Raw genomic sequence first — 22,255 nt, 5'->3', positions numbered from 1 at the left:
AAGATATTGAGACTCTCAAGTGTAAATTGAGTTATTCAAATTTATGATCTCATGTGTTGTACTAAACAGAAGTAAGGGTATTATTTTATTGTTTGTTATGATTTCAGGGGAGAAAAAGTTGATTGTTTTCCTCATGGCTTTGTTGTGGGACTTAAAGGTTAATACACGGAACAACTCAATTTCAGAACATGGAATTAAGGATAGTAAGCTCTCAGTTAATATTAGCTATCATCAACAATCTCCTCTTTCTTTTTTCTTCATATTCCTCCTTTAAATATAACTCTTAGCTTCCTCTTCTACTCATTGGAGTTGTTTCCCCTTAAACCCAAGTAGAGAAACTATAGCAACCCTCTGAAAATAATAGATTGGATTTAAGAAAAGTTGGTAAAAAAATTTCCTTTCTCTGAAAATTGTTTTTATTGTGTAATTTTAACTTTCATTGTTATTGCTGTTTATGAATGGTGAGAGGGAATAAATGAAGCACTGATGTCAACTTCAGCAACTGGAAAGCCAAGAAATGAGGGTGGTGTAGTTTAGTGCATGGGAGAGTCAGTGAGACCAGGAAATAGAAAGTCTGGGCTGTACTCCCTATTTGCCACCAAAAAAGCTATATGATTTTGGCATTTTCCTAACCCCTAACGGTCTCCTCTGGGAATTTTCAAGGAGTTGAATATATGTCCTCTGAAATCTTTTCTAATTTTTTTTTTTGTCTTATTCAGTTGAAAGGGATTTTGTACTTTTTGATGAAAATTGGGAATGTTGTATTTATTGTAAGATTATTTCTTTTGGAGTAAACTACGCTTAATAAAGGCATAAAGTGCCTAAAACTTACTAGAAAGTTTTGCATTAATTAATTATCCTAAAAATAATGTCTCTTACAGAAAGTGACAACAATATGATTTTAATATCTTTTGTATGCTTTGTTTTAGGTTGGTATAGAGGAGTTTCAACAAAGAAGCCAAATGTAAAGGTAATGAAAAGTTTATTGTTACCTTTTCTAATGTAGAAAGCAGCCTAAGTATATTTGTTTGATATAAAAACAATTCTTACTTGTCGGTCTTTGAATCTTTTACACTAACCACACTCATTCTTTCCTTTATAGAACTGTATCAGACTCTACTCTGTCTCAGCAGTATTAAAATGACCTTTTAAAAAGGACAGAAAAGGGTGTGTATGGTAATAGATGCAAAACTTATTTTGAAAAAGCCTATTTAGGACATTTAATATTTTTTCCTTAAAATAGTTGACAAAAGTACATTGACTTTTTCATAGGCCTAGTCCTGTATAGTCATGTGATTAGTTAGATGAGTTTATTTCTAAAATGGAAAAAACTTTAAAAATAATGTTCAGTTAGATACATCTCTGTTGATCATAATGTTCTTGTTAAAATATGAATTTAAATAAGACTTTTAAGTGCCAAATGCTTATTTTATGGACTAGATTTATGTGTTTATTCTATTACCAATTAATAGTAATTTGATCAAACAAAATATATTTTAATTGGTAGTTGTAATACATGTAGCAACATTTTTTTCCAGTAATGCATTTGCAAAAACTTCTTTCTGCTTTACTTTATATTATCAGTTTTTCTTATATATTTTTTGTAGGCTTAATATTTAGTGTATTATGCTTTTTCTTATGTAGAAAATACCAAAATTATCACATTACTTTTATTAAAAAATAAAAATTTTCAGAGTTGCAATCATCAATTTTGCCAGTAGAATCACTTGTTTCATTAGTTTTTAAGGTAGTGATCATAAGAAGACAATATCTTCATACTTTCATTCCTCATAGCTAGGGCTTCTTATCCTTGGCAATGTTGACATTTTGGGCCAGATAATTCTTTGTTATCTTGTACATTATAAGAAATTTAGCAGCATATATGACCTCCACTCACTAACATCTCCTCTCAAGTTGTGGCAGTGAAAAATGTCTCCAGACATTGCCAAAGGCCCTGGCCCTGGGGGGTGGGAGGTAGGTGGGGTGGTGGTGGTAACATTGACCCAGTTAAGAACCACTGCTCGTAGGTAATTTTTTACCTTGTGTCTCTAGTTTTAAGACACACTTTCAGGTGTTATTTCCATCTCAGGAAGGCTCATGTGGAAATAACTTCTATTTGTATTTTATGTTTGTTACCTTGATTTGAAATTGTCAAAAATTTAAAACTTGAATAAATGAGAAATCTTATAAATGATTGGAAAGCTGTAATTTGTGATATTACGTGCTATTTATTTATTTTTATTAATATTTGTGATCTTAGCCACCCCACCACCTTGCTTCAAATACTAGGGTTTGGGGATCAGTGTGGAGACAGTGGTCTTTGAAATTATTTTATTTTTGTCTTTAAAATATCAGTTGATGCAGAGTGTGTGGCTTGAAAACCTTGTTAAGTGGGACATTAATGATGATACCCTTACAATATTATCTATTGCTGTGTGGCAAAGCACCCCAAAATATAGTGGACTAAAACTAATCATCATTCTGTATAGGTGACACCACTTGTGGCTACAGTTATCTGTGGGCTCAGCTGGCTGGAATGTCCAAAAGGGTTTACTCACATATGTGGTATGTTGGCAGGGATGGCTGGAAGGCTGTCCTCTGCTGGATCACCAAAATAGCTACATGTTGTAACCTCAAGGTCTCTATCTTTCCATGTGGCTTCTCCAGCAGATTAATCAGAGTTCTATTTTAGAGTTAAGGAGAAGTGCTCAGAATCTCATACCTATTTTCCAAATTATTTTTCCTGCAACAAAGGTGTTTAGCGCCTGTGGGAGAGGCCATTTTGTGATTAATCTTAGCAATGATTTGATAAACTAATCAAAATGAGGGAACCAGATGACACTAATCTAAAGTGTTAGAGGGAATTCCCTGGCGGTCCAGTGGTTACAACTTGGTGCTGTCACTGCGGTGGCCCGGGTTTAAACCCTGGTTGGGTAACTAAGATCCCACAAGCCGAGTGGCGCAGCCAAAAAATAAAAAGAAAAAAAGAAAAGAAATGTTAGAGCTCATTTTGTCTGATCAGACTCCTTTAACTTTTTTAGTTTAGGCTAATGTAGTACTTTTGAGGTTGTGTATTTTGGTAATACCAACTCCATTCTAGAATCTTAGATTACTGTAGCATTTATTAGCGACATGTATATATATACCTCGTGATAGCTAGTATTTATATTCTTAAACTTAAAAAAATTAACAGATGGAAATACAGTATTAACTAAATTTCACCCTGTGGCAGTGGTATTTTATGGAACTATGTTGAAAATTCTTTCATGTTTGTAAAAGATAATCATTTAGTGATTTTACACACATAGAATGATTAAAAAATGCATCCCTATATATCTTTTATTTATCTTAATATTATGATCATAATAATTAGAAATTTCAATAGGTTTTTCATAGCTATTAGTGGCTAAAGAAAAATGAAAAAGTTTACTTATTAAACTATGTCTTTAGTTATGTACAATTTATACTAATAATAAAACTTGAAATAGCCCAAATAAAATAGTGTCTGAACTAGATAGCATTCAGAAATAATTAGTAAATGGTAAAGCATTTCTTTGTATAAAAAGTTTTACTATAAAATGCCCTTTCAGTTATATATTTTTGTGACCATATATTAAAATTGTACAGTTTAAGAGAAGTATAATATGCAGGTAATATGTAATACTAAATTTTGTGAATTAAAAAGTAGGAGAATAAGATAAAATTAAGGAAAAGGAGAACATATATTTGATGATAATTTTGTGCATTTTATAAAGCATATGCCCAAGAGAAAAGGAATGAAATTCAAGAGAATTTATATTTACTTTCATTTTGTGGTTTCAGGATCAGTTCTTATACAGGAATTGTCAACTGGATACCTAGAATTCTGCCAGATAGGAGCAGGACATTATTGAATGTTTTACACAGCAAAAACAGAGGTATAGAGGTGTGAAATTGCAAGGCATGTTCAGGGAATGAACATAGTCCAAAACTGGCTAGGGCATAGTGCCTGGATGAAAGTGATGGATGGTAAGGCAGGAAAGGTACATCGGATCCATATTTACAGAGTCTTACATACCAAAGACTGTAAGGAATCCTAAGGAATTTGGATTATGTCTCTTTGGCAACAGGCGTGTAACAGAGGCACAGATTCACTCTTGCCATACAGTATAACCATGAAATAGAGTTTATTGGAGAAATAGTAAGCACCTGTTAAAGATACATATTTAAGTACTTATGGGTAATTTCTGAAATTTGCTCTAAAGTATGGCAGTGGGTAAGAATATGTACGTGGGTATTAATTAATCAAGGTTGGCAAAACATTGATCATTGTTGAAGCTGGGTGGTAGGTTTGTGGAGGTTCAATATACTATTCTCTCTTAATTTTGTATGTAATTTGAAATGAGTGTAACATTACTTATCTTGTAGAATTGTTAGAAATCAATGAGCTTATATGAAGCTCTTAACACAGCTCCTAGCATATGGTAACAGTACAGTAAATATTTGTTTCTGTTGCTATAACAACAACTGCTATGATAACATAGGGCTGGAAATGAGACTTTAAAGACTGCCAGCATCTTGGAGGACAGAAAAAGAGGTACTAGCACATGGAGTTTGAGAACTGGAGGTCATAGCTGGCTAAGGAAAAGAAAGTTTTTAAAAAACAGAGTAATTAATGATTTCAAGTACTGTAGAGTAGTCTAGTAGAATAGAATGGGTACTGAGTAGGGGCCATTGTGTTTGACAGAAGGCCATTGGTGATGTTTTAGAGAATCCCATGTAGTCATAGGATGATAGTGGCAGAAAGCCAGAGTCTAGTGGGTTGAGTGCTAGAGAGAAGGTAGAGTAGTTACCACAGTAGGTTATGGGTGAAAGGAAGGAAGTAGATGTAGATTCTTGGGAATATAAATAAGGCTGTAGTGGTGATTTTGTGAGTGGAGGACTGATGAACATTTCAAATTTGATTTAGGTAAAATTCTGGAAAATGCTAGTAATTTATAATGCCTTAAACCAGTTACATGGTTGCCTGCCAATCTATCCCTGAAGAGAGGGATAGATTACAAAAAGATATGAGGAAACTTTGGGGGGTGATTCAAATGTCATTATTTTAATTGTGCCATGGTTTCACTGGTGTGTGTATATGCCAAAGCATCAAATTCTACACTTTAAATATGTGTAGTTTGTGGTACATTATCATTTCAGTCTCTCAACTTACTTTGTAGCTGTGATGGTTCATTTTAATACAGACTTGGTCATACACCAAGTCATAATGAGACCTAATCTAATGATTTTTTTTTAATGAAGGAAAGTGCTAATTATCATCAGTAGGAGCTCTCCTAACTGAAAACTTAAAAAAAAATTGACATTTTATCATGGTTATTCTGTACTGAAATGTGGGTTTGTGATCTGGAATTTACCTAATAGCTACATTTTAAGTGTTCTCCATTAATGGATCTTATTATTAGTGTGTTTGTGTTGTTGTCAGTGGGGGAGAAGATGGTGGGAGTTGAAGGAAGTGAAGGCTAGGTGATATTTTGTGTCATGCTTATTTGTTGTTGTGTTTGGAGGCCCTCAAGACCCAAAGACTTGAAGATTTGCTCTGGGGACCCAAAGGACTCATTATGTAATTGTACTCACAGCTGTGAATAATTACCGTGGAAGGATACAAATCAAAATAGCAAAGGTGCATGGGGTAAAGTCTGGGGAAACCAGGCACAAGCTTCTAAGAGTCCTTTCTCATTGGAGTCATACAGGAGAAGCTTAATTCCCCCAGGAGTATTGTGACAACACATATGAAATGTTGCCAACCAGGCAAGCTTGCTTGAGACTCATAGCCAGAGTTTTTATCAGGCACTGGTCCTGTATGCAACCTCTGTGTAGCATGTAACAAAATTCCACATTCCTGGAAGGAAAGCAGGCGTTCAGCAGCATAAACCATGTTGTTTGTAGAGATAGTTGAGGCACAGTGAGTACTTCTTATCAGTTAATGGTGGGAACCCAACCAAAATTAAGTATAAATTTAAGTATCGGACTTTCAATTGGTCCACTTTTTCAGCAACACTTTTTATTTTCAGTCTTTTTAATTTTAGACATTCTAATGGATGAGCTAGTGGTCTCTTGCTTTGCTTTTAATTTTTATTTCCCTAACGACTAAAGAGGTAGAACACCTTTTCAAATGTTTATTGTCCTTTAACCTCTTTTTTTTTTTTCTGTGAAGTGTCCATATCTTTCACCTATATTTTATTGGGTTGTTTTCTTATTGAGTTATATGAATACTCTACTCTGAATACAAGTCCTTGTAAATATATTCTTTCACTGTGTGGTTTGCCTTTTCATTTTCTTACTGTTGTGTCCTGAAGAATAGATTTTAATTTTGAGGAAGTCTAATTTGTCATTAAATTTTTTTTTGTTTTTGGTTGGGGCTTATAGTCTATCTTCAGTATCTTTGTCTAATGCATTCTCTCAGTTTTGATTAGTTGTATTTTGCAAGAGATTTTTCTATTTCAGTATATTTTTGAATTGTCCTAGATATTCATGCTATTTATTTTTTAATGTCTGTAAGACATTTAGTGATGATCCCTCTTTCATTCTAGGCTTTAGGGAGCTGTGTCCTCTATTTTTCTTGGTCAAATCTATTTAGATTTTTGTTGTTTTGATCCTCTCAACTTAACTTTTGACTTAAAAGGTTTTTTTTGGTCTGTTTCACAGATTTCTCCTCTTTATTCTATTCATTTTATTTGCTTTGGATTTACTCACCTTTATTTTTCAAAAATATTTTCATTGGGTATACAATTCCCTTTATTTATTTTCATTTTATTTTTAACATCTTTATTAGAGTATAATTGCTTTACAGTGGTGTGTCAGTTTCTGCTTTGTAACAAAGTGAATCAGTTATACATATACATATGTCCCCATATATCTTGCCCCCTGCATCTCCCTCCCTCCCACCCTCCATATCCCACCCCTCCAGGTGGTCACAGAGCACCAAGCTGATCTCCCTGTGCTATGCCGCTGCTTCCCACCAGCTATCTACATTACGTTTGGTAGTGTATATATGTCCATGCCACTCTCTCACTTTGTCCCAGCTTACCCTTCCCCTCCCCATATCCTAAAGTCCATTCTCTAGTAGGTCTGCGTCTTTATTCCCGTCTTGCCCCTAGGTTCTTCTGACCATTTTCTTTTTTTTTTCTTAGATTCCATATATATGTGTTAGCATAGGGTATTTGTTTTTCTCTTTCTGACTCACTTCACTCTGTATGACACACTCTAGGTCCATCCACCTCACTACAAATAACTCAGTTTCCTTCCTTTTTATGGCTGAGTAATATTCCATCGTATATATGTGCCACATCTTCTTTATCCATTCATCTGTCAGTGGACACTTAGGTTGCTTCCATGTCCTGGCTATTGTAAATAGGGCTGCAATGAACATTTTGTACATGACTCTTTTTGAGTTATGGTTTTCTCAGGGTATATGCCCAGTAGTGGGATTGCTGGGTCATATGGTAGTTCTATTTTTAGTTTTTTAAGGAACCTCCATACTGTTCTCCATAGTGGCTGTATCAATTTACATTCCCACCAACAGTGCAAGAGGGTTCCCTTTTCTCCACACCCTCTCCAGCATTTATTGTTTGTAGATTTTTGATGATGGCCATTCTGACTGGTGTGAGATGATATCTCATTGTAGTTTTGAGTTGCATTCCTCTAATGGTTAGTGATGTTGAGCATTCTTTCATGTGTTTGTTGGCAATCTGTATATCTTCTTTGGAGAAATGTCCATTTAGGTCTTCTGCCCATTTTTGGATTGGGTTGTTGTTTTTTTTGATATTGAGCTGCATGAGTTGCTTGTATGCTTTGGAGATTAATCCTTTGTCAGTTGCTTCATTTGCAAATATTTTCTCCCATTCTGAGGGTTGTCTTTTGGTCTTGTTTATGGTTTCCTTTGCTGTGCAAAAGCTTTGAAGTTTCATTAGGTCCCATTTGTTTATTTTTGTTTTTATTTCCATTTCTCTAGGAGGTGGGTCAAAAAAGATCTTGCTGTGATTTATGTCATAGAGTGTTCTGCCTATGTTTTCCTCTAAGAGTTTGATGGTGTCTGGCCTTACATTTAGGTCTTTAATCCATTTTGAGTTTATTTTTGTGTATGGTTTTAGGGAGTGTTCTAATTTCATACTTTTACATGTACCTGTCCAGTTTTCCCAGCACCACTTATTGAAGAGGCTGTCTTTTCTCCACTGTATATTCTTGCCTCCTTTATCAAAGATAAGGTGACAATATGTGCGTGGGTTTATACAATTCCCTTTAAATATGTCAGTTCATTGTCTTCTGGCTTTATAGTATTTCTAATGAAAAGTCTTTATTAATTCTTATCTTTGTTTCTTGTACTATAGTGTTTTTAAATATTTGTTTTGATTTCTGGATGCTTTTATGATTTATCTTTATCATTGTTTTGGGCAATTTGCTTATGATATATTTTGGTGTGTGTGTGTATGTGTGTGTTCATCCAAATTTATATCATGGAGTTTCCTATATCTGTGGGTTGTGTTTTTCATCTAATTTAGAAAAATTTTTAAATGATTTCCTGAAATATTGCTACTTCTCTTTGGTTCTCCAGTTCCACATATGTTACACTGTTTTATAATATTTCAAAGATTTCTACTTCTAATTTAATTTATTTTTCGGTCTTTTCCCCCAGGTCTGTTTGGATAGTTTTAATACTAGGTGTTAAAGTGTGCTACTCTTTCTTTCATGTATCTAATTTGCCATTAAACACCTCAAATGAACGTTTTCATTTAGATGTTCTGTTTTTCAGCTCTGTTATTTCCATTTTGTTCCATTTTGTATATTGATAGCACTTCCCTTATGTTTTCTTTTAAATCTTGGAGAAATTTTAATAGCACTGTAAACTTCTGCTAGTTCCCATTATATATCATTTTTGGTCTCTTGCTATTAACTGCTTTTTCTCCTGGTTATGGTTTAAATTTTTACATATCTGGAAATTGTTTTGTTTTCTAGAATTTTGAAGTTATATTGTTGAATTTCTTGATCTGAATTTTGTCATCTTTTAAAAAAAATTGAATTCATTTTTGCAGGCACTTAATTTACTTGTAATTCAGCTTGATCCTTAAGGTTTGTTAGAGTGTGCCTGTAGTAGCCCTTACTCTGGGGTTGTTTGACCTTACTTTTTTTTTTTTTTAAAGGATAATCAGCATATATACTTTTTAAAATTAATTAATCAATTAATTTTGGCTGTGTTGGGTCTTTGTTACTGTGCACGGGCTTTCTCTAGTTGCGGTGAGTGGGGGGCTACTCTTCATTGCAGTGCACGGGCTTCTCATTGTTGTGGCTTCTCTTGTTGCAGAGCATGGGCTCTAGGCCTGCAGGCTTCAGTAGTTGTGGCACGTGGGCTCAGTAGTTGTGGCTTTTGGGCTCTAGAGCTCAGGCTTAGTAGCTGTGGCACACGGGCTTAGTTGCGCCGCAGCATATGGGATCTTCCCGGGTCAGGGCTTGAACCCGTGTCCCCTGCATTGGCAGGCGGATTCTTAACCACTGCACCACCAGGGAAGCCCCTGTTTGACCTTACTTTTAATATGCAGTGTTACTGGATCTTTATTTGAAGAACCATGTGTTCACTGAGCTCTTTCCATTGTGGTCGATTAGAACTTTAATGTGTACCAGTCTTAGGTATGCTCTAGGAATTGTTCAGCTTATAGCTGTCAATTATTAGTTACTCTTTCCTTGGCCACATAGAGTCTCACTCTCTGTAACTGCAGCTTAGTTTTCAGCTAAATACTCAATGGAATCTCTCTGAAGAATTCTGTACTTCTTTCTCTTCATGATTCCCTTCTGTTTTCTGCCCCACAAAATTCAGCTCTCTCAGCCTTCTCCTACTGGTGTTTGGCTTTTAATCTTAGTGACAGTGGCTTACTCTGTGCTGTCACTCTCTGATCAATAAAGGCCTCCAGGCAAAAAGTGTTGGAAAATTGTATGACTCATTTAATTTGTTTCTCTTCTCCCAAGATCACATTCCTGTGCTGCTGGTTGTCTAGTGTCTAAAAACATTTGGCATATATTTCAGACTTCTAGTTGTTTTTGATGGAGACAGATCCTGTTGTTGTTATTGTTGAGAAATATTAAGTAAACATTCTATCATAAGGAATAGAAGAGAGTTTTATTCGAGCCAAGCTGAGGACCAGCCTGGAGTGCAGCCTCCACCAAAGCACTCCAGGGAAGCATGGTTTTCAGCACAGTTTTATATCTTGTAAGAACAAAGAACTGCATCAAACATGACAGGGCTCCATTCCTTCAAGGTTTCAAAAGAGACAAATTAGCTCGTACACAGTGAGTCAGTATGACCTTGGAATCTGGGAGGAAAACCTTATCTTCGAAGCAGTACTAGCATTGGTGTCATAAGAAGGGAGGCATTTATCCCTGTCTTCAAAGTGGACATTCTTTTTACTTCTAGATAATGCATTCTTTTCTTTAATGGTGAAAGCAGATATGCAATGTATGTTTGACAGACTGTAAGCCAGGCTGTTCTAGTTGACATAAATTTCAGGCCAAATCATGTATAAGCCAGAATGGCTTCCCCATACCCCAATATGCAAAAATTTCTTCCATTATTATACTTTATATTTTTGAGATGATTAAAGATTTATGTGCACTTATAATAAATAATATAAACAGATCCAGTGTATCCTTTGCCTGGTTTCCTTTATTGATAACATCTTAGAAAACTATAGTACCATATCAAAACTAGGATATCATTAACCAAGAATTCCAAGAATAGAGACCTGGTTGAGGCCAAAAAAAAAAAAAAAAAAGTTTATTTGGGGTTTGTTAGGACTGCAGCCCAGGAAGCATAAATCCAAGACAGCACTTGAATTGTATTCCACTGGACTACAAAATGGGGGAAGCTTATAAAGGCAAGACCCACAAGGTTACAGAAATTGTTTATCAAGAATTAGGATTGGACTGAAAGCAGCAGAGTACACATTCTTTTCAAGTGCACATGGAACATTCTCCAGGATAGGTCACATGCTAGGCCACAAAACAAGCCTCAGTAAATTTAAGAAAATTGAAATCATATCGAGCATCTTTTCCGACCACAATGCTATGAGACTAGAAATCAACTACAAGAAAAAACTGCAGAAAAACACAAATGCAGGGAGGTTAAACAATATGCTGCTAAACAACCAGTGGATCACTGAAGAAATCAAAGAGGAAATAAAAAAATACATAGAGACAAATGAAAATGAAACAGGATGATCCAGAACCCATGGGCTGCAGCAAAAGCAGTTCTAAGAAGGAAGTTTACAGTGATACAAGCTTACCTTAGGAAATAAGAAAAATCTCAAATAAACAACCTAACCTTGCACCTAAAGCAACCAGAGAAAGAAGAACAAACAAAACCCAGAGTTAATAGAAGGAAAGAAATCATAAAGATCAGAGCAGAAATAAATGAAATAGAGACTAAAAAAACAGTAGAAAACATCAGTGAACTAAAAGCTGGTTCTTTGAAAAGATAAACAAAATAAGTGAACCTTTAGCCAGACTCTCAGGAAAAAAAGGGAGAGGGCCCAAATCGATGAAATCAGAAATGAAAAAGAAGAAGTTACAACTGACACCACAGAAATACAAAGGATCATAAGAGACTGCTATCAACTACTATATGCCAATAAAATGGACAACCTAGAAGTGGACAAATTCTTAGAAAGATACAATCTCCTAAGACTGAACCAGGAAGAAAAATTTCTATTTCATATTTTCTAATGAACAGACCAATTGCAAGTGATGAAATTGAATAAGTTATTTAAAAACTCCCAACGAACAAAAGTCCAGGACCAGATAGCTTCGCAGGTGAATTCTACCAAACATTTAGAGAAGAGTTAACACCCATCCTTCTGATACTTCAGAAAATTGCAGAGGAAGGAGCACTTCCAAACTCATTCTATGAGGTCCGCATCACCCTGATATCAAAACCAGACAAAGATATCATAAAAGAGGAAAATTACAGGCCAGTGTCATTGATGAACATGGATGCAAAAATCCTCAACAAAATATTAGCAAACTGACTCCAACAATACATTAAGAGGATATACACTATGATCAAGTGGGATTTATCCCAGGGATGCAGGGATTTTTCAGTATCTGCAAGTCAATCAGTGTGATGCACCACATTAACAAATTGAAGAATAAAAACCATATGATCATCTCAGTAGAGGCAGAAAAAGCTTTTGATAAAGTTCAATATTGTTTATGATAGAAACTCTCCATAAAGTGGGCATAGAGGGAATATACCTCAACATAATAAAGGCCATATATGACAGACCCACAGCTAACTTCGTACCTAATGGTGAAAAGCTGAAAGCATTTTCTCTAAGATCAGGAACAAGACAAAGATGTCCACTCTCACCACTTTTATTCAATGTAGTTTTGGATTCCTAGCCACAGCAGTCAGAGAAGAAAAAGAAAAAAAGGAGTCCAGATTGGAAAGGCAGAAGTAAAACTGTCACTATTTGCCAGTGACATGATACTATGCATAGAAAATCCTAAAGATGCCACCAGAAAACTACTAGAGCTCGTCAATGAACTTCGTAAAGTTGCAGGATACAAAATTAATATACAGAAATGTGTTGCATTTCTATACTCTAACAACGAACTATCAGAAAGAGAAATTAAGGAGACAATCCCATTTATCATTGCTTCAAAAAGAATAAAACACCTAGGAATAAACCTACCCAAGGAGGTAAAAGACCCACGCTCGGAAAGCTGTAAGACACTGATGAAAGAAATTGAAGACGACAGAAACAGATGGAAAGATATATACCATGTTCTTGGATTGGGAGTATTAATATTGTTAAAATGACTATACTACCCAAGGCAGTCTAGAGTTTGAGTGCAATCCCTATCAAAATACCAATGGCATTTTTTACAGACCTAGAACAGATAAATTTAAGCTTTATATGGAAACACAAAAGACCCTGAATAGCGAAAACAATCTCGAAAAAGAAGAATAGAGCTGGAGGGATCATGGTCCCTGACTTAAGGCTATACTACAAAGCTGCAGTCATCAAAATAATATGGTACTGGCACAAAAACAGACACATAGATCAGTGGAACAGAATAGAGAGCCCAGAAGTAAACCCACACACTTACGGTCTGTTAATCTAAGATAAAGAAGGCAAGAGTATACAATGGAGAAAACACAGTCTCTTCAGTAATTGGTGCATAGAAAACTGGACAGCTCCATGTAAAAAATGAAATAACATTCTCTAACATCATGTACAAAAATAAACTCAAAATGGATTAAATGTTAGACTGGATACTATTAAAACTCCTAGAGGAAAACATAGGCAGAACACTCTCTGACATACATTGCAGCAATATTTTTTTGGATCTGTCTCCTAAAACAAAGGAAACAAAAGCAAAAATAAACAAATGGGACCTAATTAAACTTCAAAGCTTTTGCACAGCAAAGGAAACCATCAACAAAATGAAGATATCTTACTGAATAGGAGAAGATATTTGCAAGTGATATGACTGATAAGATATATGTTAATATCTCACATATATAAATAGCTCATACAACTCAACATTATAAAAGAAGTCCAATTAAAAAATTGGCAGAAGAACTGAATAGACGTTTTTCCAAAGAGGAAATGCAGATGGCCAGCAGGCACAACATCACTAATAATCAGGGAAATGTTGAGTTTGTCAAATGGTTTTTCCTCCTTTATTGAGATGATCATATGATTTTATCCTTCATTTTGTTAAACTGGTGTATCCTACTTATTGATTTGCATATGTGGAACTATCATTGCATTTGACTGATAAATCCAACTTAATAACAGTGTATGATTCTTTGAATGTCACATTGAAATTTATTTGCTTATATTTTGTTGAGAATTTTTTTGCATCTATGTTCATCAGAATAGTGACCTGTAATTTTCTTTTCTTGTGGTGTCCTTGTCCGGTTTTGATATCAAGGTAATGCTGGCTTTGTAAAATGAGTTGGAATTGTACCCTTTTATTAAGTTATTTTGGATGACTCTGAGAAGAATTGGTATTAATTCTTCTTTAAATCTTTGTAGAACTCACCAGTAAAACCATCTGGTACTGGACTTTTCTTTGTTGAGAGGTTTTAAATTACTGATTCACTCTCCTTATTTGTCATTGATTTGTTCAGATTTTTTCTGTCTTCATGATTCAGTAGGGTGTATGTTTCTAGGAATTTATCCATTTCTTCTAGGTCATCCAGTTTGTGGATGTATGACTGTTCATAGTAGTCTCTTACAATCCTTTGTATTTTTGTTGTATCAGTTGTAGTGTCTCCTCTTTTATTTTCAATTTTATTTATTTGATTCTTTTCTCTTTTTGTCTTTGTCTAGTTAAAGGTTTTTCAATTTTGTTTATTTTTTCAAAAAGTTAGGTCTTAATTTCTTTGATCTTTTCTGTTGTTTTAAGTTTATTTTATGTTTATTTTTATTATCATTTATTCTCCTCTGATCTTTTTTCCTAGCTTTGGGCTTAATTTGTTCTTTTTTTTTTATTTCCTTGAGATATACAGTTAGGTTGTTTTTTGAGGTTTTTCTTTTTTTCTTAATGTAGGCATTTATCACTGTAAACTTTCATCTTAGAAATGCTTTTCATGCATCCCATAAATTTTCATATGTTGTGTTTCCACTTTTACTTGTGTAAAGTTATTTTTTGATTTCTCTTTTTTTCCACATTCTCAAAAATATTTAATGATACAGAAATTCACATTAAGTGAAAAGAGCTGGATAGAAACCATACATACAGTTGGACACCTGTTTTAAAAAACACACACAAACACACATGTGCATTTTAGAAGAATACAGCATCACAGCATCAACAGTGATTACGTGGTGGTGGACTTCAGGATTGTTTCCTACATGGTTGAACTGGTCACACAATTTTAAAAGCAGTAAGTGGGGTTTACAAAAAACTCCCAGGAGCGGATGATCAGTGGAAGCCCTGGGACCTACGTCTCTGGAGCCCTGAGCAGGACGGGCAGCAGGAAGAACGATGTTAAGGTAAACCTGCCTGGGGGCTGCTGGGTAAGATGGTTTCAGATGCAAAAAGTTAGTTTCTGCTTTGTCCCAATGTGACTGTGAGGAATACAGTCTTGGTCCTGCCTTCTGAATTTACAACCCAACCAGAGACAGGCCACATGCTAAGAGTTACTGCTACGCCTGCCATAGACATGTCTGTTGCCCTCCTCATGCATGGACCCTGAGGGAAGTGCTATCCGCCCATCTTAGAGGACACAGGCTGATTTCTCTTTTGATTCCTGCTTTGATACATTGGTTTTTCAGGATGGTGTGGTTTCATTTCTACCTATTTGTTTATATTCCAGTTTTCTTCCTGTTAATTTATTTCTAGTTTCATATTATTGTTGTTAGAAAAGATACAATTTCAGTTTCTTGAGTTTGTTAAGACTTGAGCTTGCTTTGTGTCCTAACATGTTATCTCTCCTGGAGAATATTCCATGTGTGTAGGAGAAGAATGCTGCTGTTGAATAGAATGTTCTGTGTATTTCTGATCATTTGGTTTAAAGTATTATTTAAGTCTGATGATTTCTTGCTGATTTCCTGGTTTTAAAGTCCATCTGTTGTTGAAAGTGTGTATTGAAATCCCTTACTGTTTTTATATTGTTGTCTATTTCTCCCTTCAGCTCTGTTAGTATTTAATATATTTAGGTGCTGTGTTGTTTGGTGCATATGTATTTACAGTTTTTATATTCTCATGATGAATTAACCCCTTGGTCATTAAATAATCATTCTTTATGCTGTCTGGTTTTTGACTTGAAGTATATTTTGTCTGATATAGGTATAGCTACCCCTGCTCTCTTTTGATTTACATTTGCATGGAATATCATTTTCTATTTCTTAATTTTGAGCCTATGTTTATTCTTAATGGTGAGTTGAATTTCTTGTAGGCAGCATATAGGTGGGTTATATTTTTAAATTCTTTCAGTGACTGTATGCCTTTTGATTGGTGAATTTAATTCACTTACTAATGCCATCCTTTTGTGTATTACTGCAGATTTTTCTTTATGGTTACCATGAAGTTTACATAAGATGTCTTACAACAGTCTGTTTTATTACACTGATAACATCTTAATGTCAAACTCATATAAAAACTCTTCCCTTTTATTCCTCTTTTCCACATTTTATATTTATGTCACAATCTACATCTTCTTATGTATCTATTGACAAATTGTTGTAGGTATAGTTATTTTAAATTCTTTTGTCTCTTAACCTTTATAGTAAATTGATTAATTTTATTTTATTTTTGGCTGCATTGGGTCTTTGTTGCTGCACACGGGCTTTTCTCTGGTTGCGGTGAGCGGGGACTACTCTTTGTTGCGGTGCGCAGGCTTCTCACTGTGGTGGCTTCTCTTGTTGTGGAGCACAGGCTCTAGGCACGTGGGCTTCAGTAGTTGTGGCTCGCAGGCTCTAGAGCGCAGGCTCAGTAGTTGTGGCGCATGGGCTTAGTTGCTCCATGGCATGTGGGATCTTCCCGGACCAGGGCTCTAACCTATGTCCCCTGCATTCATAGGCGGATTCTTAACCACTGCGCCACCAGGGAAACCCCCTAGTTAATTGATTAATGTGTTGCCATATTACAGTATTAGAGTATTCTGAATTTAACTATATATTTATCTTTATCACTGTGTTTTGTATTTTCACATGCTTTGGTGTTACTAATTATGTCCTTTCATTTCAGATGAAGAATTCCTTTCATCATTTCTTATAAGGCAAGTTTAGTGGTGATGAACTCTTTCAGTTTTTGTCTTGGAAAGTCATTTCTCCAATTTTGAAAGACATCTTTGCCAGTATTTTTAGTTGGCAATTTTTTTCTTTCAGTACTTTGAATGTATTATTCCACTGTTTCCTTGCCTGGCATATCTGCTGAGTACTACTGATAGCCTTATTGGGTTTACCTGATAAGTTACAAACCTTTTTTTCTCTTGCTGCTTTTGAAATTCTCTTTATCTTGGATTTGAGTCAGTTTTATTATAATGTGTCTTGGAATTGACCTTTTTGGGTTGAATGTTGTTGGAGACCTAGCTTCATGAACTTGGATGTCCAAATCTCCCAAGATTTGGGAAGTTCTCAGCCCTTATTTCTTTAAATAAGCCCTCTAACCCTTCTCCCTCCGTTGTCTTTCTGGAACTGCAATACTACATAGACTGTTTCCCCTTATGGTATTCTGTAATTCATATGGACTTTTTTTGCTCTTTAAAATTTTTTCTTTTGTTCTCTTCTGACTGGATGACCTCAAGGTTCCTGTGTTCAGTCTCACTAAGTTTTTCTTCTTTTTGATCATGTCTGCTGTTGACATTCTCTGTTGCAGTTTTCATTAAATTCATTGTAATCTTCAGTTCCAGAATTTCTATTTGGTTCTTTTTTATGATTTCTGTACATCTTTTAAACTTCTTATTTGTGTATTGTTTCCTTGATTTCATTGAATGATCTTTCTGTGTTTTCTTGTGGTTTGTTGAGCTTTCTTTTTTTTTTTTTTAACATCTGTATTGGAGTAGAGTTGCTTTACAATGGTGTGTTAGTTTCTGCTTTATGACAAAGTGAATCAGTTTTACATATACATATGTTCCCATATCTCTTCCCTCTTGCGTCTCCCTCCCTTGTTGAGCTTTCTTAAAACAACTGTTTTGACTTTTTTTATTGGACACATCACAGATTCATTTCTTTGGAGTTGGTTACTGGAAAGTTGTTGTGTCCTCTTTTTATCATATCATGTTTGCTTTATTTTTCATGTTCCTTGAAGTCTTGCTTTGCTGTCTTTCCATTTGAAGAAGCAGTCACCTCCTTCATTTTTACTGACTCTCTTCGGTAGAGAAGTATCTTCTGTCAGCCCTGCTGGTTATTCTGAGGCTTTCTTAGACCTTTGCTATGTATGCACCTACTCCACACTTCTTGTTCTCTTTTTTGGGGTGGAATTTCTAAGATTGTATGCTTTTTCTCAATCCTGCAAAGTTAGGCTGGTTGCTGCCAGTCTCTTGTTTGCTTCACCTAGGGTGGTGCTGCATGCTTAAGTTTATGTGCTTTCTCCCAATTCTGCAGAATTGAATGGCTTTCTGCATGTGCTTAGTAGCCATGTACAAAGGCTTGCACTCATTACCACCCTTGGTGGTGTGCACAGGGAACTGGCCACAGAGTTAGGGAGTGTGATGGAGTGTGCAGAGCATTGGGGATGCTCATGGGCCAGTTGGGAAGATCTGCAGGTGTGAGGCATCTCCATTGGCTCATGGACAGGCTTCCTGATGGAGTCCATGAAGTAGTTAGTAGGATCCATGTCCCTTTGATGCCCTTTGATTCCTGGTTCTTGGTATGATGAGTGATTTTCAACTGAAGCCTGGACCTTTGGGTATTATGAGACTCTGTATTTTATTTAAACCTTCAATTTTACCTGGCTCTTTGTGACAGTGCTTCTGCAGAGGGAAGAGGGGTTTTACCTCATTACTGCCAAGGGGGTTTGAATCCCATGTTTCCCACTCAGCCTCTGTTGACACCAAAGGGTGAAGGCTCCTTGTTTTTCCTTGTGTGGGAATTCCAGCTTCCTACTAGTGTTCCACTGATTATTCACTGGTTGGAAGGCATTGTAGTACTTCCTTACTGCTCCCCATGTGGCCTTCAATGACACCAGGAGGAGGGTGGTGGTCTTGTTATTTCTGAGTGATGGTGAAAGTTTCAGCTCTCCCCTTGGCCTCTTCTTATACCAGCACAGCAGGGTGATGTAGGGAATCTCATTAATACTTGTTAGGGGTAGAAGTTCAGGTGCCCCCTGAACAGTAGTCTCCACTGCCAGAGTGCTGGTGGCTTATTATTGCCTACTGGCATAGAAGGTCTTGGCTCTCAACTTGGTTTTCTCTGATACTGTACCAGTTTGGGTGCCTCATTACAGCCTGATGAGGGTCAAAGTTCAGTCCCTCTAATTGACCTTGCTTGTGTGGGTGGGAGTTGGGCCATTGCTTTTTTTGGGTGGTATTTGGAAGCAATATAGTGGTTATTATTGAAAAGTTTTTTGTTTTGATAGGTGGATCCTTTCCTGGTTCTTAAACTAGAAAGAACAGGGTTTTTTAGGGTCTTTTTCTGTTTGTGCCTTTTGGTGTTTCCAGGTCTCCAGCTTTTTTAACTTCAAGTAGTGGATACATAAGGTAAAAGAAAATCTAGAGAGTTCACCACTGTGCTATTTCTTGCATCTCAACCCCAGTGGTTTGCCTTCTTCTCTTCACCTTTCAGAGTCTTCCAGTTTTCAAAAATACTTTTATGTCCATATATATATATATATATATATATATATATATGACACACATGTTATATATATGACATATGATGTATATTTTTATGTATATTTTGTGTATCCATATGCATGTTTTATATATATATATATATATATATATATATATATATATATATATATATAATGTCCAGAGTTTTACATTGTACTTAGCAGGAGGAATAGTGAAAAATATGTCTTCTTCCATCTTCTTAGAAGTATATGCTAATTCTGTGTGTTTTAAACTTTTTACTATTAATTCTTCCCTTACAGATAACCAGTTGTCATCATTTAGGTTTGGTTATATGTGGTTGTGTGTTTTATCCTATTTTCAATCCCATATTTTCACATATTAGATTTCTCTGTTGGCATAGGTTATAGTTTATTATGAGCCAATATATAAAATACATTACTGGTGGCTTTGATGTCCATGGTAACCACAAAGCAAAAATCTACAGTAGATTCACAAAAGATAAAGTTATGGGAATCAAAGCATACCACAGTGGAAGAATCATCAATTCATAAAGGAAGGCAGCAAGAAAGGAAGAAAGGAATAAGGGAACCATAAAACAGCCAGAAACAATTAATAAGGTGGCATTAGTAAGTCTTTACCTATCAATAATTACTCTAAATGTAAATGGATTGAATTCTCCAATCAAAAGGCCTAGAGTGGCTTGATGTATTAAAAAAAACAGGACCCAGCTACATGCTGCCTACAAGAGACTTACTACAGCTTTAAGGACACATGTAGCTTGAAAGTTAAGGTATGGAAAAAGATATTTCGTGCAAGGGGAAACTAATAGAGAGCCCAGGGAGCTATACTTATATCAGATAAATAGACTTTAAGCCAAAAATTAACTAGAGACAAAGAAAGTCATTACATAATGATAAAGGGGTCAATTTATCAAGAAGTTATAACAGTCTTAAATATATGTTCACCCAAAATGGAGCCCCTAAATATAGTAAGCAAATACTAATAGATTTGAAGGGAGAAGTAGATAACAATACAATAATAATAGGAGCCTTCAGCACCCCATTTTCAGCACTGGATAGATCATCCAGACAGAAAATCAACAAGGAAATGTTGGACTTGAACTATATTTTAGACCAAATATAACTAAGAGACATATATAGAACATTCAATCCATCAGCAGCAGAGTACATGTTCTTCTCAGTTGTAAATGGAACATTCTTTAGAATAGGTCATATAACAAGGCTTTAGCAAATTTAAGAAGATTGAAATCATACCATGTATCTTTTCTGACCATAGTGGTATGAAACTAGAAATCAGAAACAGCAAGAAAACTGGAAAATTCACAAATATATGAAAATTAACACATTCTGAACAACCAATGGACCAGAGGAGAGATTAAAAAGAAATCTCGACACAAGTGAAAACAGAAACACAGTATGCCAAAACCTGTGGGATACTGCAAAAGCAGTTTGAAGAGGGAAGTTTATAGTGATAACTGCCTACAGTAAGAAAAAAAAAAAGATGTTAAATAAACAACCTTACTTTACATCTGAAGAAACTAGAAGAAAGAAGAAGAAACTATGCCCAAATTTAGCAGAGTCAAGGAAATAACAAAGATCAGGGTGAAAATAAATGAAAAAGAGACCAAAAAACAAGAGAAAAGGTTAATGTAACTAAGAGCTGGTTCTTTTAAAAGATAAACAAAATTGACTGAGGAAATAAAAGACTCAAAATGAGAAATGAAAGAAGAGGTACTGAAAATGAAACCACAGAAATAGAGGATTATAAGAGACTACTATGACAATTGTATGCTAACAAATTGGACCACCTAGAAGAAATGGATAAATTCCTAGAAACTTACAACCTATCCAGAATGAATCACGAGGAAATAGAACATCTGAATAGTCCAATAATCAGTAAGGAGATTGAATCAGTAATAAAAAACCTCCTAACGAAGAAAAGTTCAGGGCCAGATGACTTCATTGGTGAATTCTACTGAACTTTAAAGAAGAATTAATACCAGTCCTTCTCAAACTATTCCAAAAATTGAAGAGGAGGGAACACTTTCAGATTCATTTCATGAGGCTAGCATTACTCTGATACCAAAGCCACATAAGGACAGTGTAGGAAAAGAAAAATACGTGTCATTACTCCTGATGAATATAGATGCAAAAACTCTCAACAAAATATTAGCAGTTTTAATAGCATATGAAAAGGGTCATACACCATGATTAAGTGGGATTAATGCAAGGGATGCAAAGATGGTTCAACATTCACAACTCAGTGAATGTGCTATACTGCATCAATAGAATGAAAGATAAAAATCATATGATCATCTCAATATATGCAAAGTTTTTTGACAAAATACATCCTTAAATGAATAAAACTGAAAACAAATTGGGTTTAGAAGGAACACACCTCAATCTAATAAAGGCCATATGTGATAAGCCCACAGCTAATGTCATACTCAGTGGTGAAAGTTGAAAACTTTTCCTCTAAGATGAGGAACAAGACAAGGGTGCCCACTCTCACCACGCCTATTCAACATAGTACTGGAAGTCCTAGCTAGAGCAGTCAGGTAAGAAAAGGAAATAAAAGGCATCAAAATGAGTAAAGAAGTAAAATTTTATTTGTTTGCATATGATATATAGAAAATCCTAAAGATTCCCCCAAGAAACAGAACTAATCAATACATTCAGTAAAACTGCAGGATATAAAATGAACACAGAGAATTTAGTTGTGTTTTTATGCACTATCAATGAAATATCTGAAAAAGAAATAAAGGAAACAATCCCATTCACAGTAGCATCAGAATAATCAAATACTTGGGAATAAATTTAACCAAGGAGGTGAAAGATCTGTACACTGAAAACTGTAAAATGCATTACTGTAGTCCAGCTGCTGATGGGTTTGTGTGGTATAGATTGAGTTTATTACTGATAGTGGTGTGGGCCAAAGAGTATTTAAAAAATACGC

The 22,255-nt window shown here is 35.3% G+C and overlaps 1 protein-coding gene across 1 annotated transcript in view; it reads left to right on the top strand.

Annotated features, from left to right (window-relative positions):
* The window catches only part of DOCK3 (dedicator of cytokinesis 3), a 412,216-nt gene that overhangs the window by 78,322 nt on the left and 311,639 nt on the right, over positions 1–22,255 (top strand). Inside the window, exon 3 of the mRNA XM_060161726.1 lies at positions 930–970. Within this exon, the coding sequence (XP_060017709.1) occupies positions 930–970 (41 nt within the window). The remainder of the gene's footprint in view (positions 1–929; positions 971–22,255) is intronic.

The sequence above is a fragment of the Lagenorhynchus albirostris genome, chromosome 10 (assembly GCF_949774975.1).
Source record: "Lagenorhynchus albirostris chromosome 10, mLagAlb1.1, whole genome shotgun sequence".
NCBI classification, from domain to species: Eukaryota; Metazoa; Chordata; class Mammalia; order Artiodactyla; family Delphinidae; genus Lagenorhynchus; species Lagenorhynchus albirostris.
The sequence above is the reverse complement of the archived record's forward strand: the minus strand, read 5'-3'. Positions and strand labels throughout refer to the sequence as shown.